General features: G+C 53.1%; 1 protein-coding gene across 4 annotated transcripts in view; it reads left to right on the top strand.

Moving 5' to 3' along the window:
• CARS1 (cysteinyl-tRNA synthetase 1) overlaps window positions 1-18419 on the top strand; it is a 57117-nt gene that overhangs the window by 33857 nt on the left and 4841 nt on the right. For 3 of the 4 annotated variants that reach the window (XM_050758286.1, XM_050758288.1, XM_050758290.1), the window contains 9 exons: window positions 3884-3996; window positions 4947-5075; window positions 5456-5585; window positions 5691-5794; window positions 6259-6356; window positions 6928-7117; window positions 8400-8468; window positions 11826-11907; window positions 17325-17405. In XM_050758286.1, coding sequence (XP_050614243.1) covers window positions 3884-3996; window positions 4947-5075; window positions 5456-5585; window positions 5691-5794; window positions 6259-6356; window positions 6928-7117; window positions 8400-8468; window positions 11826-11907; window positions 17325-17405 — 996 coding nt within the window. The other variant, XM_050758289.1, reaches the window with a different exon arrangement.

Raw genomic sequence — 18419 nt, 5'->3', positions numbered from 1 at the left:
AAAAAGGAAATAAGTGAGCTAAGCAGTGAGTCAAAAAGTCGAGAAAGGAACAAGAAGAAGTGGAAAGAAATAGGAGGACATAAAGTAAAATCAGAGATTAAAGAAACAAATAATTGTAAAAGCCAAAAGCTGATTCTTCTCAAAAAATAATATAGAAAAACCCTTAGCAAGTTTTTTTTTTTTTTTTTTTGGGACAGAGTCCCGCTCTGTCGCCCAGGCTGGAGTGCAGTGGTGCGATCTCGGCTGCACTGCAAGCTCCGCCTCCCGGGTTCACGCCATTTTCCTGCCTCAGCCTCCTGAGTAGCTGGGACTACAGGCACCCGCCACTGCACCCGGCTAATTTTTGTATTTTTAGTAGAGACGGGGTTTCACGGTGGTCTCGATCTCCTGACCTTGTGATCCACCCTCCTCGGCCTCCCAAAGTGCTGGGATTACAGGCGTGAGCCACCGCGCCCGGCCAGCAAGTTTAATTAATGAAAGTAGAAGATTGAAAAACATATTAGGACTGAATTATAGCTCATGCCTGTAATTCAGCACTTTGGGAGGCCGAGGCAGGAGGATTGCTTGAGGCCAGGAAATCGAGACCAGCATGGGCAACGTAGTGAGACCCCATCTCTAAAAAAAATTTAAAAATTAACTGAGCGTGGTATCGTGCACCTGTAGTCCCAGCTACTCAGGGGGCTGATGTGACAGGGTTGCTTGAGGCAGGGAGGTCGAGGCTGTAGCAAGCTGTGATTGCACCCTTTCTCTCCAGCTGGGGTGACAGAGCAAGATCCTGTGTGTATGTATGTATGTATGTATGTATGTTTGAATAACAAGACAAAAACGGAATGTAACTATGGATATAGTCGAGCGTTTCTTAAAGTCCTTAGAGGAAGCCGTGAATAACTCACACTGCATTTGACACTTAGATGCCAGGAGGAAACCCGAAGCGCATGGGAAAAATGGGAGTGGTAAGTGGAGCAGTGCCCTCAGGTCACGTGGTGAAGGAATGTTCCGGAGGCAGCTAGAGCACACTGACTCACCACTTTATGAAGAATTTTGCTATGGGCCCCATCTAGGCTCTTTTTCTTAAGTATCATTTATTCTTGGACCCATTTTCTTCCAGAATGACTTCAGCATTGGTTTAAGTTCCAGGAAACAGGAGTAGAATCTAACAGCAAATATGCAGGACGGAAGAGGGACATGGATTTCCACCCCTCCACAGTCAGTGATCAGACCCTGAGCACATGACCACCCCCACAACCTTCCCCCACCGTAGGGAGTCATAAGGAGTGTAGCCTCAGCTCTGTGCAGTCACATGCCTCTAGTCATGGGGACTCTAATGGTAGAGGAAAAGGGGAGAGGTGATGCTGGGGCCCGAGTGGTCCTAGATGATGACAGCTCCTCCCTCCGTCAAGTAAGATGGCCCACCAGAGGCCGATGGGCCCTGCAGACCACTTGGGAAGGCATGTGGCAGGAAGGCCTAGTGCAGGGAGGAAGCTCCCTCGATGGGAGAGAACAGGACCCTGTTGTGCTGGTATGGACATGCTTGTAGGGTCAAAGCTAGAAACACTCACTCTGCCTCTGGGGAGAGAGACAGGAAGTGAAACCAAGAAGGAAAACTTGAACGAGATTGTGTTGTAACCATAATAGGTCTGTTGCCCAGTGCACAGTGAGTCAAAATACCGGGATACCAGGGGTTGCCACAGAAAAAGTGTAGTAATTGCGTGGTGGACAAATGGAGATGGGAGGAAACCTCAGACCCGCCTCCCTGAGAGATTTGTGGAGGGGTTTTTAATTGGCCTGGACAGGTGATGGGGATTGCTGGTTGCTGGGGAAGTGAGGGGTGAAGTCATGGGACAGGGAGGTAAACCGCATTTCTGCGACGAGTCAGTTCCTTGGTGCAGGTCTTCAGACCAGTTGGCAGCAGCTGTCCTCCCGGAATTCAGAATCTGAAAAATACCTTAAGTAATTCTTGGTAAAAGGTCCAGGGTCAGAGAATCTATTTCTAGGAACAGTGGTGGAGCAGGTGGTCAGCGGGTTGTGTGACTCTCAGTTAGTTAGAGCTGCAGGGAAGCGGGTGGACATGCGCTACACCTGGCCGGTGACCGGCCTCGTCATTCTGCCTGTAACCTGGCTCGGAATTCTCATTAACCCTATGAGGGCAGTTGCAGTGTGACATTTGCTGGAGGATAGGGTATTTGTGGGGAGGGTCCTGTGTTCTCTGTTGTAAATTTTTTCAAAGTGTATTTTTTAAAAATCAGATATAAACTTTCATGAGTAACTTCATAATAATGAAAAATTAAAAACGTAAATGTACATTTTCTATCAAAGAGCATCTAAAAGAGAATGTCATGAGCCATATCAAATTGTGCTTTCGCAAAATTGTCGATGGCAGAACGGTGAGGGGGTAGAAGGAAACTAGGACAGAGTCCTTCCATGTTGGTGGATAAATCTGGTGGATAAATCAGAGGTTTTCTGTTTTTGTTTTTGTTTTTGTTTTTTAAATCTGGGATTCAGTGCTCCAAAATGTTAACAGTAGTAATTCCTAGGTTAAATGATTATGGCAATTTTTTTCCTAGTTTTCTTTTTTTTTAATCTTCCAAATATTTTACATTTAGTACATACTTTATAATCATGAAGTTGGTGTTTTAAAAAATATATTTAACAGTACTTTTCCTCTTGACTCTGTTTCTCAGGGCAGCTTAGGTCTGTTCCCTGATTAGGTACCTGAAAAGTGGATTTGTTACCTGGAAAACTCTCACTGCAGCCTCTTCAAGGTCACCTGAGTTAGAACCCTAGGTGGAGTCTGTTCTTCCTCCACAAGGGGGTGACAGCACCTAAGGCAGCCCTTCGACCAGGGACCAGGGAAGGCTGCAGCAGCCGGGCAAGACCTGGAGTGGGTCCTGGCAACCTTGCGCCGGCAGGGAAGGCCTCTGCTCTGCCCATTGGTCGAACAAAGGGTGATTCTCTGCGTGGCCTTTGGACTGGCTCACAGGTTTCTGTGTTCACAGCAGCTACTCTCTTCCATTGGTCCTGCATGTATCGTTGAGAGAAATCTGCAGTGATGGTGCCTTCCTTTTCTGGGGACTCAGACCATCTTGTACCCTGAGTATCAGGTGGCTGAGTGTCACCAAGTCAATGCATGGAATTCACCAAGGGCTTATTTCTCACCCCTCCGGCAAGGCCTAGACTGTCTCATTTTTTGTTGGCCGGGTGATCATTGGCTTTGTCTAGGAAGTAGAATTTGTGCCAAGAGTAGTACTCCCCTTTTCTTATGGCCTTCCTGGACTCTTCTTTAGTTTCCTTCACCTTTTTTCCCCTTACAAATACGCAGGGACAGCAAGTGTCCTCTTCACCACTGCACTGCCGCCAGGTTCCCTGCAGTAGTACACGGCAGCTTAGCTGCGTCCTTGTATCCCCCGGAACCTGTAAGCAAGCAGTCGTGCAGGTTCTTGACATATTGGCCCCGCCTGCGTGAGCCAGGCAGGATCCCTGAGCCATGCCCCAGTGGGCTGTACCACTACGTCACCTCCTAGCTTTAGCCCAGAGTGCTATCACCTGTCCTAGACACTGGTGGGCTGATGCTGTGAGAAGGCAGCAGGAAGGAGAATGTCTTACGGAGACCCCAGATGTGGCCTCAGGTCAGCCAGGTCTGCTTGGACACTGGTGTATACGCTGGTAACTTTGGGGCTTATGAACCATTTTGTAAATCTAGACACTGGGTCAACACCAGAATCTGGTAATACATAGTAAACTTGAAGCAGTGCTTGAGCCAAGTTAATAAACGGAAGTTAATCAGAAGGACTGACCGTTAGGCACCCAGGATGGCCTTGAAGTGAGACACCTGGATCTGTGGGTGCTGCTGAGTGACCTTGCCTGGCATCCCTCGTGTTTGCAGGGGACCTGAGCATCTCTGCAGACCGCCTGAGCGAGAAGCGCTCTCCCAACGACTTTGCTCTATGGAAGGCCTCTAAGCCCGGAGAACCATCCTGGCCATGCCCTTGGGGAAAGGTGAGTGAGTGGCCTAGAAGGTGTGGGGCTTGGGCAGGGGCACTGGCACCAGCCGCACTCTCAGGCCCCCAGCAGGGGCCGCTTTATGTGTGAAGGATGTTGTCACTGGGCCAGAACCTGGTGTGTGTGCAGCACACTGGCCCGAGGGACCTGGACATCATGGAAACTCCCTGAGTCTCTGGACAAATCACTTCCCTCCGGGGATTTCTGTTTCCTGGCCTGTAAGTGGAGACGTGATCAGAGTAGACCCCCATGGAGGCTTCTTGGTTCTCGTGTTGTGTGACTCTGAGTATTCCAGGCCCCAGGGTGTAGGATGCCTTCTGATACTCCCGGTGACAGCAGTTCTCGACTGCAGGGTAACCTAGGAAGGGGCGTGACCATCTGCAGCTGTCCAGGGCTCAGAGGTCTGGATGTAATTCACTAACTTCACCTAAGCCTCAGCTCATATAGGACTGGTTTATGAACTTCACCAAAGAAGGCTATCCGTAGTCTTTTTTTTTTTTTTTTTTTTTTTTTTTTTTGAGATAGAGTCTCGCTCTGTCACCAGGCTGGAGTGCAGTGGCGCGATCTCACCTCACTGCAACCTCTCCCTCCTGGTCCTGGTTCAAGCGATTCTCCTGCCTCAGCCTCCGGAGTAGCTGGGATTACAGGCACATGCCACCATGCTCAGCTAATTTTTGTATTTTTAGTAGAGACGGGGTTTCACCATGTCGGCCAGGCTTCTCTTGAACCCCTGACCTCGTGATCTGCCGCCTCGGCCTCCCAAAGTGCTGGGATTATAGGTGTGAGCCACCTTGCCCGGCCTTCCCTTGGTCTTTTCATGTGTGGGATTTAACGCTTATTCCAATAAAGTTCAGAGGGTTTAAGGGCCATCAACTTGGAGTGATAAATGATAAAGGCCTGGACACGCGGATAGGCCAGTCGGTCACTGTGTGTTCGACTTTCTCCAGGGTCGTCCGGGCTGGCATATCGAGTGCTCGGCCATGGCAGGCACCCTCCTAGGGGCTTCGATGGACATTCACGGAGGTGGGTTCGACCTCCGATTCCCCCACCATGACAACGAGCTGGCGCAGTCGGAGGTAGGCGGAGACAGGGTCCCCTTGTCAGCTGCAAGAGCACTGCAGTGGAGGAAAAGTCAGCCCGGGCCTCGCCTCAGGAGGGCCTCTCTCACTAGCACTTGACAGCTTCCTCAGGGCTTGTGGAATCTGAACCCTGATCGTTTAGTGTGGTTGCCTGCATTGACAGCCTGGCCTTTGGCAACAGACTGGCCTGGATTTGAACCAGTTGTGGTACCTGCTGGCTTATTAACCTGGGCTCTCCTTCCAAGCCCTGCCTGCACCACCTGGGAAGTGCAGCTCCTGCCTGTGGACAGCACCCACAAGGCAGCAGACAGTGCAGGTGGCAGGAGGCGGCCCCAGTGACACATGACTGTTGACGTCCTATGTCTCTTTCCGCACAGGCCTACTTTGAAAACGACTGCTGGGTCAGGTACTTCCTACATACAGGCCACCTGACCATTGCAGGCTGCAAAATGTCAAAGTCACTGAAAAACTTCATCACCATTAAAGATGCCTTGAAGAAGCATTCAGGTATACACTGGCTTCTCCCACAGACCCTACCCACCTTCTCATAGATGTGTAATGGCTGTAGCACTCGGGAAGATAAGGGCGTCGCTGTCTTGTGTCCCCCTGCAGCACGGCAGTTGCGGCTGGCCTTCCTCATGCACTCGTGGAAGGACACCCTGGACTACTCCAGCAACACCATGGAGTCAGCGCTTCAGTATGAGAAGTTCTTGAATGTGAGTTCCCAGCCCCTTTGTGGAGGTTGGCAGAGCAGCCTCCCCTGCACAGTGAGCTCCTTGTGGAGTGGTCATAGGTGCAGCAGCCTCCCGATGCCTCTAATGGAGACCAGCACATTGGTGAAAGCACCTCCATGCTAGTGGGTAAAGCAGGCTCGGGACCGCTCCTGAAATGGCCGATGGCTCAGCAGAACGGACGGAGGCCTCATCCTCCTCGTCACTGCAGTTCACGTCCTTCTGACTTGTACTTCCCACCAAATGAGCATCCGTGAACCTAAAGCAAGAACATGTTTCTGTCAAAGAAATATCTTTTCCTTTCTTTCTGACCACTTGCATAATGTCAGTGTATTCTGATCTTTCAGGTTTTTACCAAAAGTAAAATCACAGCAGTAGAACAGTTTTATCAGATATTTCAGGATAGAAAAGTTGTCTAAATGCTGTTAAACTGATTTTTCTAACTTCAGGAGTTTTTCTTAAATGTGAAAGATATCCTTCGAGCTCCTGTTGACATCACTGGTCAGTTTGAAAAGTGGGGAGAAGAAGAAGCGGAACTGAATAAGAAGTAAGGTGGTGCCTTTTCTTTGGGGTTTTCCAGCATGCCCATGTTCTATGCCTAGCCTCGCATCTTGGCCACCATGTGTCCTGGACTGTCGAGGAAGGGCTGGGGACACTGTCGTACATTGTGCAGAATTCATTCAGGATAGGTGGCTCCGCTAATGGGAGCTGCTCTAATTGTTGAAGTGCATGGAGAATTTATTTTTTGTTTTTTTTCCTTTTGAGATGGAGTTTCACCCTTGTTGCCCAGGCTGGAGTGCAATGGCCTAATCTCGGCTCACCGAAACCTCCACCTCGCGGGTTCAAGTGATTCTCCTGCCTCAGCCTCCTGAGTAGCTGGGATTACAGGCGCCTGCCACCATGCCCAGCTAATTTCATATTTTTAGTAGAGACGGGGGTTTCTCCATGATTGTCAGGCTGGTCTTGAACTCCCGACCTCAGGTGATCCACCACCTCAGCCTCCCAGAGTGCCGGGATTACAGGTGCTGTAATCCCTGTAATCTGCACCTGGCCACATGGAGAATTTCTATGATGTGTTATCAGGTCTGACTTCACATTCCTTCCTCTTTGTTGCTCAGCTTTTATGACAAGAAGACAGCAATTCATGAAGCCCTCTGTGACAACGTTGACACCCGCACAGTCATGGAAGAGATGCGGGCCTTGGTCAGTCAGTGCAACCTCTATATGGCAGCCCGGAAAGCCATGAGGAAGAGGCCCAACCGGGCTCTGCTGGAGAACATCGCCCTCTACCTCACCCATATGTTGAAGGTAACCCAGGCCCCAGGTAGGCATATCCCTCAGCCTGTGCAGACACAGGAGCCAGGCCCCAGGACTGGGAGAACAGAGGCCTCTGGTGCCCCCCAAAGCTGTGCCTGGTGCCCAGCACCTCTGAGTCGTGGAGACGTGCTTCTATCCACGTATTTGGTTCCCGGTGTACTTTTCATGCGTTAGAGATGACACCCATAAGCACAGCACAGCTATAACCTATAACCTATAACACTTTGGGAGTTATAACCATCTGTAACCCCAACACTTTGGGAGGCAGGTGAGTGTATCACTTGAGCCCAGGAGTTCAAAACCAGCCTGGGCAACATAGTGAGACCCCATGTCTATAAAATACATTAAAAATTAGCCAGGTATGGTGGCACACACTTGTTACCCAGCTGCTTGGGAGGCTGAGGTGAGGGGCTCGCTTGAGCCCAGGAGGTTAAGGCCATAGTGAGGCGTGATTGTACTACTGCACTCCACCCTGGGCAGTAGAGGGGAGACCCTGTCTTAAAAGCAGACAAAAAGAAATAACACCCATATAGTTGTCCTTTATTCAGAGCTATTTCTTTCCTTTGCCTCAGTTTCCCTCTACTCCCATCTTGGAGTTTGAAAAGCAAAACCAGGCCAGGCGCGGTGGCTCATGCCTGTAATCCCAGTGCTTTGGGAGACCCAGACAGGCAGATCACGAGGTCAGAAGATCGAGACCATCCTGGCTAACATGGTGAAACCCCGTCTCTACTAAAAAAAATACAAAAAATTAGCCAGGCGTGGTTGCGGGCTCCTGTAGTCCCAGCTACTTGGGAGGCTGAGGCAGGAGAATGGCGTGAACCCGGGAAGCGGAGCTTGCAGTGAGCCGAGATTGCACCACTGCACTCCAGCCTGGGCGACGGAGTGAGACTGCATCTCAAAAAAAAAAAAGAGAGAGAAGGAAAACCAGGAACAAGGCCTCCTCTCTGAAGACATCCTTCTCCGCAGTGCACGTTGAAAGGCCAGCAGGGCCTGGCCTCACTCCCCTGCCCTCTCCTCCTCTTTCCTTGTTGTCGGGCTCCAGTGGCTTCTGGCTGAAACAGAGCTGCAGAGGGTAGCTGTGAGTCAGGGCCATCCTGGAACAGTGAGGGCACCCTCAGGCTCGTGTTTCTGGGGCTCCTGGAACTGCTGCTTCCGTCTCTTTCCTGGTTTTGGGGCACCCCCTCCCGTGAATGAGGAACACAGCTCATGGCTGCTCACCACATGCGGGCTTCATTTCCCCACAGCTTCAGGTCCCATCTGTTTCTTTTCCTAGATCTTTGGGGCCATAGAAGAGGAGAGCTCCCTGGGGTTCCCGGTTGGAGGGTCTGGAACCAGCCTCAATGTGAGTAGCATACAGGGTCCTGCCTTCTGCACCTGCTCCCTCCCCACGCCCTACCGCTCTGTGTCCTTCTGAACTGCCCCCGCTCTTCTAGCCACCCACACCAGACCCTTCCGGGTGGCGCCTCGGGCTGAAAGGCAGATCTGGCTCTGAGAGTGCTAAGTGTGGTCAGCTGCCCTGCCAGTGTGGAGGGTCTGTCTCGGTTGTGACTGTTGGTTCGGGGCACTTTGCCATTGTGCTGTCCCATGAGCTTAGTCTTGGACCCCAACTACATAGGCCACTGCTTATTTGCATTTTGCTGTGGCCACTTGGCATCATGAACTCTCACGTGACTTTGTCACATATGCTGACCTGTATTCAGTAACGCTTCATCGAAAGGCTGCAGAGTTCACAAACAGCACAGAGTTTACACTGATGGGGAGATACACCACTGTCTGCCTCAGTCCCCTTGGGGCTGGGCAGATGCCCTGCCAGGCCCAGTCCTGACCCTGAGCCCAGGTCGGTCCACATGGCCTGAACCAGAACCCCCTGCCCCTAGAACTGTGGCCCACAGGTCAGGGGAGGTCTTCCTATAGAGCCCCCTGTCTAGCGGGTCTGTGCAGTGAGAAAATCTATCCGGAACACCCTGACTGTCCGTTGCTGGCTTCCATTTGCAGTCGGCATGTGAGCAGACACTGTCAGTCATATCCCTCTGCTGTAGAACCCCGCCCCCTCTGACATGACCACAGTCTGGCTTCTTCAAATGGACTTCCACCCCCTCCCGGGTCACGAATGCTCTTTAATATTCGATAGAATGCAGATCTGAATATTTAAATATAACAACGGTAATTTTAATTAAAACAGGAGCTTAGTACAAAGTGAAAATGCAAAACCTTTTTAAAATCCTGTTTCCTAATGACAAGTGGTATGAAGAGCCCCCACGCAGATGGAGCTTACAGATGCTCCCCCAGGAACCAACTTGCAAAGAGAAAACAGTCCGTGTCGTAAGAAGTCCTGCCAGAGCGCCTAGCCTGTGTATCTGGTGCCTTTTGCCAGCCTTAGCACTAGCTAGCTGTTGGTGTGGTATTTTTGAGACTTCCTGATATGAACCTTCTTTGGTGCTTTTAAGAAAACCCACATAGCTTCTTTGTTCTCTTGCGCAAATGATACTAAGATATTTATTTTCTTTAAAAACAAAAAACCAAAACATACCTCCTGGGTTAAAGTCAGCCTGCCTTTGAACTGCAGGGTTTTTCCTCTTAATGGCTGCTGTGGTTGGTGGGGGGTGCCTTCAGTGTGCTGTGTACATGCATCTGCATCCCCCAAGCAGCCTCGTTTGGCCTTTGCAGTCAGCTGATTGGGAAGAAGCAGCTGCGGCGAATGGTGAGCCTGCTGGCAAAACGTCCTCTGCCCACACATCATGGCCATTTGACATTCATGGATTAACTTCCAAATCCAAATGGTTTTAGGAGCAAGCGAGGCAGCTCCTACATCTTGTACCATCTCAGTGTTGCCACACAGCCACCTGCTAGTGTGCTCAGGTGGGGGTTGCAGCCCCAGGCATCCTTGAGACAGACCCCTGCAGCCATTCTGAGAGCTCCCCTCCAGTGCCCCTAAGGCTGGGGCTGAGCCTGGCAGTGGGGTCCTTCCCTGAGGCTTGTCTGGGTTGGCTGTGTGATGGGTAGAGATACAGATCTAAAACCCCCAAGAAGTCCAAAGTTCAGATGCAGAATTGGATGTAAGGGAGCTTGGCTTAGACTCAAGGGCTTGTTAACCTGCCTGACTTTTGCACTTGCTAAATTTGTGTGTTTTTGTTTTTGAGATGGAGTCTCACTCTGTCGCCCAGGCTGGAGTGCAGTGGCGCCATCTCCGGTCACTGCAACCTCCGCCTCCTGAGTTCAAGTGATTCTCCTGCCTCAGCCTCCCAAGTAGCTGGGACTATAGGCATGCACCACCATGCCTGGCTAATTTTTTTTGTATTTTAGTAGAGACTGGGTTTCACTATGTTGGCCAGGCTAGTCTCGAACTCCTGACCTCATGATCCACCCGCCTCGCCCTCCCAAAGTGCTGGGATTACAGTCGTGAGTCAATGTGCCCAACTAGCACTTGCTAATGTTTTTGTTTTGGTTATTGAGCTGCTGAATCAGCTAAGGGGCAGGGAGCAACCTTGCTCAAAAGCCTAAAACCTTTTCTGTCCTGTTAAAAAAAAGGGAAATGCTAGCCCAGCGTGGTGGCTCACACCTGTAATCCCAGCACTTTGGGAGGCTGAGGTGGGTGGATCACCTGAGGTCAGGAGTTTGAGACCAGCCTGACCAACATGGAGAAACCCTGTCTCTACTAAAAATACAAAATTAGCCAGGCGTGGTGGCACATGCCTGTAATCCCAGCTACTTGGGAGGCTGAGGCAGGAGAATTGCTTGAACCTGGAAGGCGGAGGTTGCGGTGAGTCAAGATCGCCATTGCATGCCAGCCTGGGCAACAAGAGCGAAACTCTGTCTCAAAAATAAAAAGGGGGAAATGCTTTGGGAGGCCGAGGTGGGCGGATCACGAGGTCAGGAGATTGAGAACATCCTGGCCGACATGGTGAAACCCTGTCTCTACTAAAAATACAAAAAATTGGTTGGGCGTGGTGGTGCGTGCCTGTAATCCCAGCCACTCGGGAGGCTGAGGCAGGTGAATCTCTTGAACCTGGGAGGCGGAGGTTGTAGTGAGCTGAGATCAACCACTTCACTGCAGCCTGGTGACAGAGCAAGACTCCGTCTCAAAAAAAAAGGGAAATGTAGTAGAAAGGTTTTTCTATCCTGTGGCCGCCTCCCCAGTGTTACTGTGGGTAGTGAATCTTAGTGTAGCTGCTATTGTGCATGTAGATAGTAGGTACTTAATGGAGTTCATTAATCTTAAACAAGTGTATGTGTGACCACAGATCAGACGAAAGCACGGCCCGGGAGCCGCCAGCCTCAGCATAGGTAAGGCCCCAGCCTGGGGAGTGATGTCCTTGGGCCCCTTAGGAAATAGTCCCTCCCAGAGATGGCCCCTCTGCAACCATAAAGACAAGCTGTTTCACAGCAGCGTGTCTGACCTGAGAAAAGCAGGGCCTGTCAGCAGCTGGGCAGAGCGGCTGCAGAGCCCACCTGCTGCAGTAGAAAGGAGGCTCACTTCATGCTGTCTGACCTGAGAGTCTGTGTGACCTGCACACCTAGCAGGGACCGCGCGTCGGGGACGAGAGCATCCAGGCTCTGGGATGCCGGTCACAGCTGTAGTGTGCACAGCAGCACTGCCCATGGCAGTCCCTGCCCTGTGTCATGGCCGCTGAGTTATTATTCAGTTATGAATATAGGAGTGTGAGCAGCTCTCAGCGAACCAAAATTGTTCTTTCCACAGCTCGAGTCCACAGTCATGCCCTACCTTCAGGTGTTATCAGAATTCCGAGAAGGAGTGCGGAAGATTGCCCGAGAGCAAAAAGGTGAGGACCAGTTGCTGGAAAGAGTGTGGGAGCCGTTCCCCTCACTGGGCTCCCTGGACTCGGGCGTCTCCCCCTAGGCACTATGGCGTTCGGGCCGGATCACCCTCTGTGAAGGCTGCCCTGTGCACCACAGGGTGTTGAACGGCATCCCGGGCCTGGACCCACCAGGTCCATTAGCACCACACACCCCAGTCACCACAGCCCTGCCTGTCCCTGCAGGGCAGACTCCTTGAGTGAGTGCAGCTGAGTGGGCACTGGGGACCAAGGATGTGATACGATGGGCCAGGGTTGATTTGCCTCTTCTTCTCTGAGCTGAGACAGAATGGAGGGCCTTCTGACCAGCCCAGTCACCACCTGCCCTTTGGCTCACGCTGCGGCTTATTTTTGCTCCTGGTGACCTGGTAGGCTGGGTGCGCTGAGGTGTGGCTCGTTCCTGCTGCAGAGTGGAGCTGAGGTGGAGCTTCCGGAGTTCCCTTTTCTGCTCAGGCATGCCAGATGAATGCTTGAACTTGGGGTTCACACCGTGGCCCCTCACTGTCCATAAGCAGCCATTCCCTCACCTTTTGACATTTCTGAGATGTGTGTGGTTTAAGACTTAGAAAGTGCTGGATCTGAGCATTCATTTTGAGGGCCAGTTTTTAAAAAGTGTTAAACCCAGCAACAAGCAGCGTCAGTCAGGCCTTTGCTTCTCACTGAGTAGTTCTGATTGGTGAGTAACAGCACAGCTGGGAACACACACTGAGGACTTAGGATGTGCTGGGCCCTGCCTACTGCTTTCTGCACATTGCCTCATTTACCCCCATGATCCTCCGAAAGAGGAAAGCAGAGCCCCAGCCAGGTCACACTGACCTTGAATGCTACTCCATCACCTGCTGTGCTATGCTTCCTCCCCAGGGGGCCTCTATGTTGTGGGAAGTCAGACCTAGGATCCACCTGGTCCCCATCTGTGCATAGCCCATCATGGAGGGTCACAGTGGGGCAGCATCCCGGCAGGGCACGCTGAAGATAGAGCAGACAGAGACCCAGCAAGCCTCTAGGAGAAGCTGCACCTTGAGGAAGGTCAGGAAGCCTGGGCAGGTAGAGGGCCTGAGAGGTGGAGGAGCCGAATCCGGGCCTGTTTCAGGCAGGAGACAGCGGAGCAGGAGGCGGGAGGGCAGGAAGGAGTTTCAGGAGCTCAGAGCTCCACAGGCTGCAGGACAGAGTGCAGGACACTGGGTGAAAGGAGAGGCTGGCTGGGCTGCTGGGCTGCTGGGCTGCCACAAGTGGTCTGTGGAGAGGGGCCTGGGCCTGACCGAGCCCCTAAGAGGCCACGGTGGGTGCACTTGACCTGACCAGGTAAGCACCATCGCCTCTCTCCAACACCTGATGCCCTCAGCATTTCAAAGCACTTGAATCAAACGGAACCAAGCCTGGACCAGCCCATTCAGGACCAGCGCAGGGCTCTCCAGCGATCTTGGCAGCATTGACTTAGCGACATCGCTGGGGTCATGGGCTTGGGAAGACCATTCTTGGAGGCAGCCTGGGCATTTCCATCTGCCTTCTGGGGAACATCGAAGGCCGAGCCCGGGCCCCAGCAACCTGGGTCACACAAGACTGTGCGTGTGGCCTTGGTTTCTCTGGCATGCCACAGCCCCAGGAGGACGCTGAAGGGGGACTGGCCAGGCACAAGCTCGTGCTCGGTGGCACTGTCCAGGACAGGGCTTGCTCAGGCCTGGAGAGTGGCACCAGCCAGCCAGCATTGGAAGTGGTTTGGTTTTGCTTTCGGTTTGCTTTTCACTTTTGTTTTGTTTTGTTGCTTGCAGCAGGTAGATGGATGATGTGGCCCCAGGTTAAGATGGGGGTGACCCCTACCCTGTACATCATCCCATATGTGCCTTGTGAGCCAGAGACCCTGGGGATCCAGGGGCTCAGACCTTCCGATGGGGCAGCGTGTTAGAGGTGGCTCTGGTGCAATCACCCTGTCTCCCCAGCAGCAGCAAATAGTGACGTTTTTGTTATTCACTGTTATCTCATGGCTGGCCGAGGAGAAAGTGAGTGTATAACAGACTCAGGGGTGGCCCTCAGATCAGCTGGGATCTGCTTGGCCCAGGCCAGGTGCTCCACAGACGAGAAAGAAACCGTTTCCCCTGGAAACGCCTCCATGGTCTAGTCAGCTAGAGAGCACAGGCCTGGCAAGGAGGGTCGTGGGTTCGGGGTTTGACCAGGAGGGAGGCATTGAAGTGAGAAAGCCAGGGGCTAAGCCAGGGTCCGCTGCACTGGCGAGATGATGCCATTTCCCCATTGCCAGTTTTTTGTTTTCATTGTGTTAAAATACACAGCTCAGTGCCATTAGGGACGTTCACAGTGTTGTGCAGCTGCCACCATCCGTCTCCGCAACTCTTCCCTTTTCCCAAACTGGAACTCTGTCCCCGTGGAACAGCAACTCCACATCCCCTCCCTCAGCCCCTGGTGCCCACCCTCTACTTCTGTCTCTGTGGATTTGACTACTCCAGGGACCTCACATGAGTGGAGTCACACAGTGTTTGTCCTGTGTCTGGCTTATTTCGCTGAGCACAGTGTCCTCAGGTCTACCCATGTCGCAGCCTGTGTCAGGACCTCCTGCCTTTTTAGTGGCCGAATCATATTCCGTCAGTGGATGGACCCTGATCTGTCTGTTCTTCCGTGGATGAATTCTCATCACCTTTGCGTTATCTTTGTAGCCCACGTTTCTCTTCAGTAAATCCCTGATGATGATGTCACTGTCCGCTCCTCTGCCCCAGCTCTGCTAACAGAAGCCGCAGAGGCTAGCAATGGGTGACCATCGGAGCAGGCACCAGGAAGCCTCCCAGGCCACACTCCCTGTGGGAAAGGGACACACGCCGTACCCCTCAGGCCCACACCGGCCTCTGGGTCTGGATTCTGAGGAGCTGAGGAAGAAGCCTCGTAGCCACTATGGCACCCAGCAAAGGAAAATGTAGTCCCTGGGTCAGGGGCCACTCACGAGGGCACCTGCGCCAGCTGCCCAGCCTCACAGGGTCAGGGGCCGCTCACGAGGGTACCTGCGCCAGCTGCCACACCAGAAGAGGTGTGCCCGTGCCTGGCATCTGCACTTAAGCTCTGTGAACACAGGTTCCTGGAGCGCCAGGGAATGCCCACCACGGGCTGGGCCGGGGGCAGGAGGCAGGACACTTGCTGGGGAGGCAGCAGTTACACTGTAGGTGTTCAGGCGCTGTGGGTTCCCCTGATGCTTCTGAGGAGCTGCTCACTGGCAGGTGGCCCCGATGCACCTTCTCCTTCTCAAATGTCACGGAGACAGCCTCCTACATTCGACAGGACTGTGAGGCTGGGCAGCTGGCACAGGTGCCCTTGTGAGTGGCCCCCGACCCAGGGACTACATTTTCCTTTGCTAGGTGCTGTAGTGGCTACGAGGCTTCTTCCTCAGCTCCTCAGAATCCAGACCCAGAGGCCGGTGTGGGCCTCAGGGGTACGACGTGTGTCCCTTTCCCCCAGGGAGTGTGACCCAGGAGGTTTCTTGGTGCCTGCTCTGATGATCACCCATGGTGGGTGGGCTGGGGTGCTGGCCTTGTGGCCTCCCATGACACCCATGACGGTAACCACAGGTGAGGGTGCTGTCCAGCGATGGCTTTCAAAGACTGAAAGGCAGGCACCTACCTCAGCTCATTCCCCAGTCAGTCCTTCCTCAGATGACTGAGGAGGGCCCATTCCCAGGAATGATACTGCGGACAAATATAAAGGCCATCGTTCCCCTAGGTCCCTGCCTGGGGAGGTTGAAACTCAGGAAGCTGCCCAAGGTGGCTGTGCTTGTGGGCAGGTCCTTGAAACCCAAGGATATGCATTTTTTTTTTTTTTTTTTTGAGACGGAGCCCGTCGCCAGGCTGGAGTGCGGTGGTGGTGTCATCTTGGCTCACTGCAACCTCTGACTCCCTGGTTCGAGCGATTCTTCTGCCTCAGCGTCCCCAGTAGCTGGGATTACAGGCACGTTATACCACACCCAGAGAGTTTTTGTATTTTTAGTAGAGATGGGATGTCACCATGTTGGCCAGGATGGTCTCGATCTCCTGACCTCGTGATCCACTCGACTCAGCCTCCCAAAGTGCTGGGATTACAGTCATGAGTCACCATGCCTGGCTGGATATGTAAATGTTCTATCTAGCAGTGAATGAAGGTGTGGGGCGCCCAGCAAGGAGCTGTAGGGGGTCTCAGTCATGAGGACACAGCAGGAAAAGGACAGATGAGAATGGCAGCATGCGTGTGGTCAGTGCCGCCCAAAGTCAGGGCAGGCAGGAGGATGGGGTGGGATGGCGGGGGTCCCAGCAGGCTGCGGGCAGGGCACCTGCCCACCTAGCACAGTTGGGTGCAGCAAGCTGAGGGGCCAGAAGAAAACTAAAGGGTGTGGTGATTCCAGCAAACCCAAGGTCAGATTTCAGAGCAGAAAGTTGTCACTTGGAGAGCAGCAAGCATCCATCCTGTCGATGTAGTCTAGCAGATGCTGTTGCATCACCCAGTACTCAGGAGTCTTTCTGAGATAGGTTGGCATCCCATTTACCCTGCAACACCCAAAACTCCTTATGTCCTGTTCCCCACCTGGGCGTTGTGCGTGGGCAGGGGACGGGGAAAACTTGGGCAGAGCAGAGGCACCGGGGGGCGTCTGGTAGAGACTGCATGAGGAGCCCCTCAGGAGAACCGTGGGATGCCGGGCAAGTCTGCAGTGCTGTGCTCTGAAGCCAGTCAGCCACAGACGTGTGGGTTTCCAAGTGAAGCTCCCTCCCCATGTGATGGAGGTCATAGCCGCTCTCCCTGTCATGCTTCCCTTCACCCTCCCAGCTGGGCTTGGTCCCCAGTCAGAGGCAGAGGTGAGCACAGTCTTGGGAAGCAACCTGTGGTCCAGCCCCACTGCTCACCCCTGCCTTTCCAGCTGCATGTGCTTCAGCCCTGGGAGGCCTGATTCTCACAGAGCCAGAGCTCTTTAGTGGTCCTGAGACTTAGCTCTCCTGGGTCCCGGTCAGGACCCCCGTCCCAGTCCTGTGTGCATTTGGGAACCAAGTCCTTAGGGGTTTGAGTCTAAATGGTCCTTCCGTAAGAAAACTGATTGTAGCACCAACAGAGAAACTGCCTCAGATGAAGAGCGTTAGCACCCGTAGGGACCCCCAGGCCTGTCCTGACCCTCCCGCCCCTGCTATTGGCCCAACTTGTGTCCCTTTCCTGGAAGAACCGCTTCCAGCAGCCATTGTGCTATGTTTCCTCCTGGCTCTGCCCTGCACCCCCAGAACAGCCCCTGGGTTTACGGGGGACACTAGTCTCTGGGCTTCTGCAGCCGGTCAAGCTGCTGGCCCCTCCCTCCCAAGCACTGGAGGAGGCACTCGTTCTGTGGGCCCCGGCCCCTCATGTCTGACGGAACTGCTCTGCTTTCCCTGCAGTCCCTGAGGTTCTGCAGCTCAGCGATGCCCTGCGGGACGACATCCTGCCCGAGCTTGGGGTGCGGTTTGAAGACCACGAAGGTGGGTGGCCCTTGCTGTTTGCTATGAAGTTACCAGGAGCTTGGAGAGGTGTCACAGGGAGAGCTCCCGGGGCTGGGCCGAGGCTCCTGCATCATAATTGTTGATGCAGAATCCCAAAGTGGCAGCCCCATGGGTCCCCCGGCACCATTCCTACGCTGGCCAGCCTGGCAGGGGCAGGGGAGCACCCCGTAGCTCCATCCCACTGCAGCATGTGGTGGTGTCACCTCCCCTGCGTGTCATCTCCCCTTGGGGCCTGGCTGCCCACTGCCCCCGTTGCTGCTGCCTCTGATGCTCTCAGCTAAGGAAACCAGCCTGTATCCTGTACACTGTCAACAAATTTCATGCTGTCCTCCCACTTGGTAGAGGTTTTTTTGTTCTACAGAAAATTAATTTTTTTGTTTTTTATTTTTAATTTTAATTTTAATTATTTTATTTTATTTTTTTTGAGGCGGAGTCTCGCTTTGTCGCCCAGGCTGGAGTGCAGTGGCCGGATCTCAGCTCACTGCAAGCTCCGCCTCCCGGATTTACGCCATTCTCCTGCCTCAGCCTCCCGAGTAGCTGGGACTACAGGCGCCGCCACCTCGCCCGGCTAGTTTTTTGTATTTTTTAGTAGAGACGGGGTTTCACTGTGTTAGCCAGGATGGTCTCGATCTCCTGACCTCGTGATCAGCCCGTCTCGGCCTCCCAAAGTGCTGGGATTACAGGCTTGAGCCACCGCGCCCGGCCTTTAATTTTTATTTATTTGTTGAGACGGAGTTTCGCTCTGTTGCCCAGGCTGGAGTACAGTGGCGCGATCTCGGCTCATTGCAACCTCTGCCTCTCGAGTTCAAGCAATTCTCTTGCCTCAGCCTCCCGAGTAGCTGGGATTACAGACGCCCACCACCATACACAGATAATTTTCATATTTTTAGTAGAGATAGGGTTTCACTGTGTTGGCCAGGCTGGTCTTGAACTCCTGACCTCAAGTGATCTGCCCACCTCGGCCTCCTAAAGTGGCATGAGCCACCATGCCCG

This window comes from Macaca thibetana, chromosome 14 (assembly GCF_024542745.1).
Source record: "Macaca thibetana thibetana isolate TM-01 chromosome 14, ASM2454274v1, whole genome shotgun sequence".
Classification (NCBI taxonomy): Eukaryota; Metazoa; Chordata; class Mammalia; order Primates; family Cercopithecidae; genus Macaca; species Macaca thibetana.
This window is presented reverse-complemented; position numbering and strand designations above follow the sequence as displayed.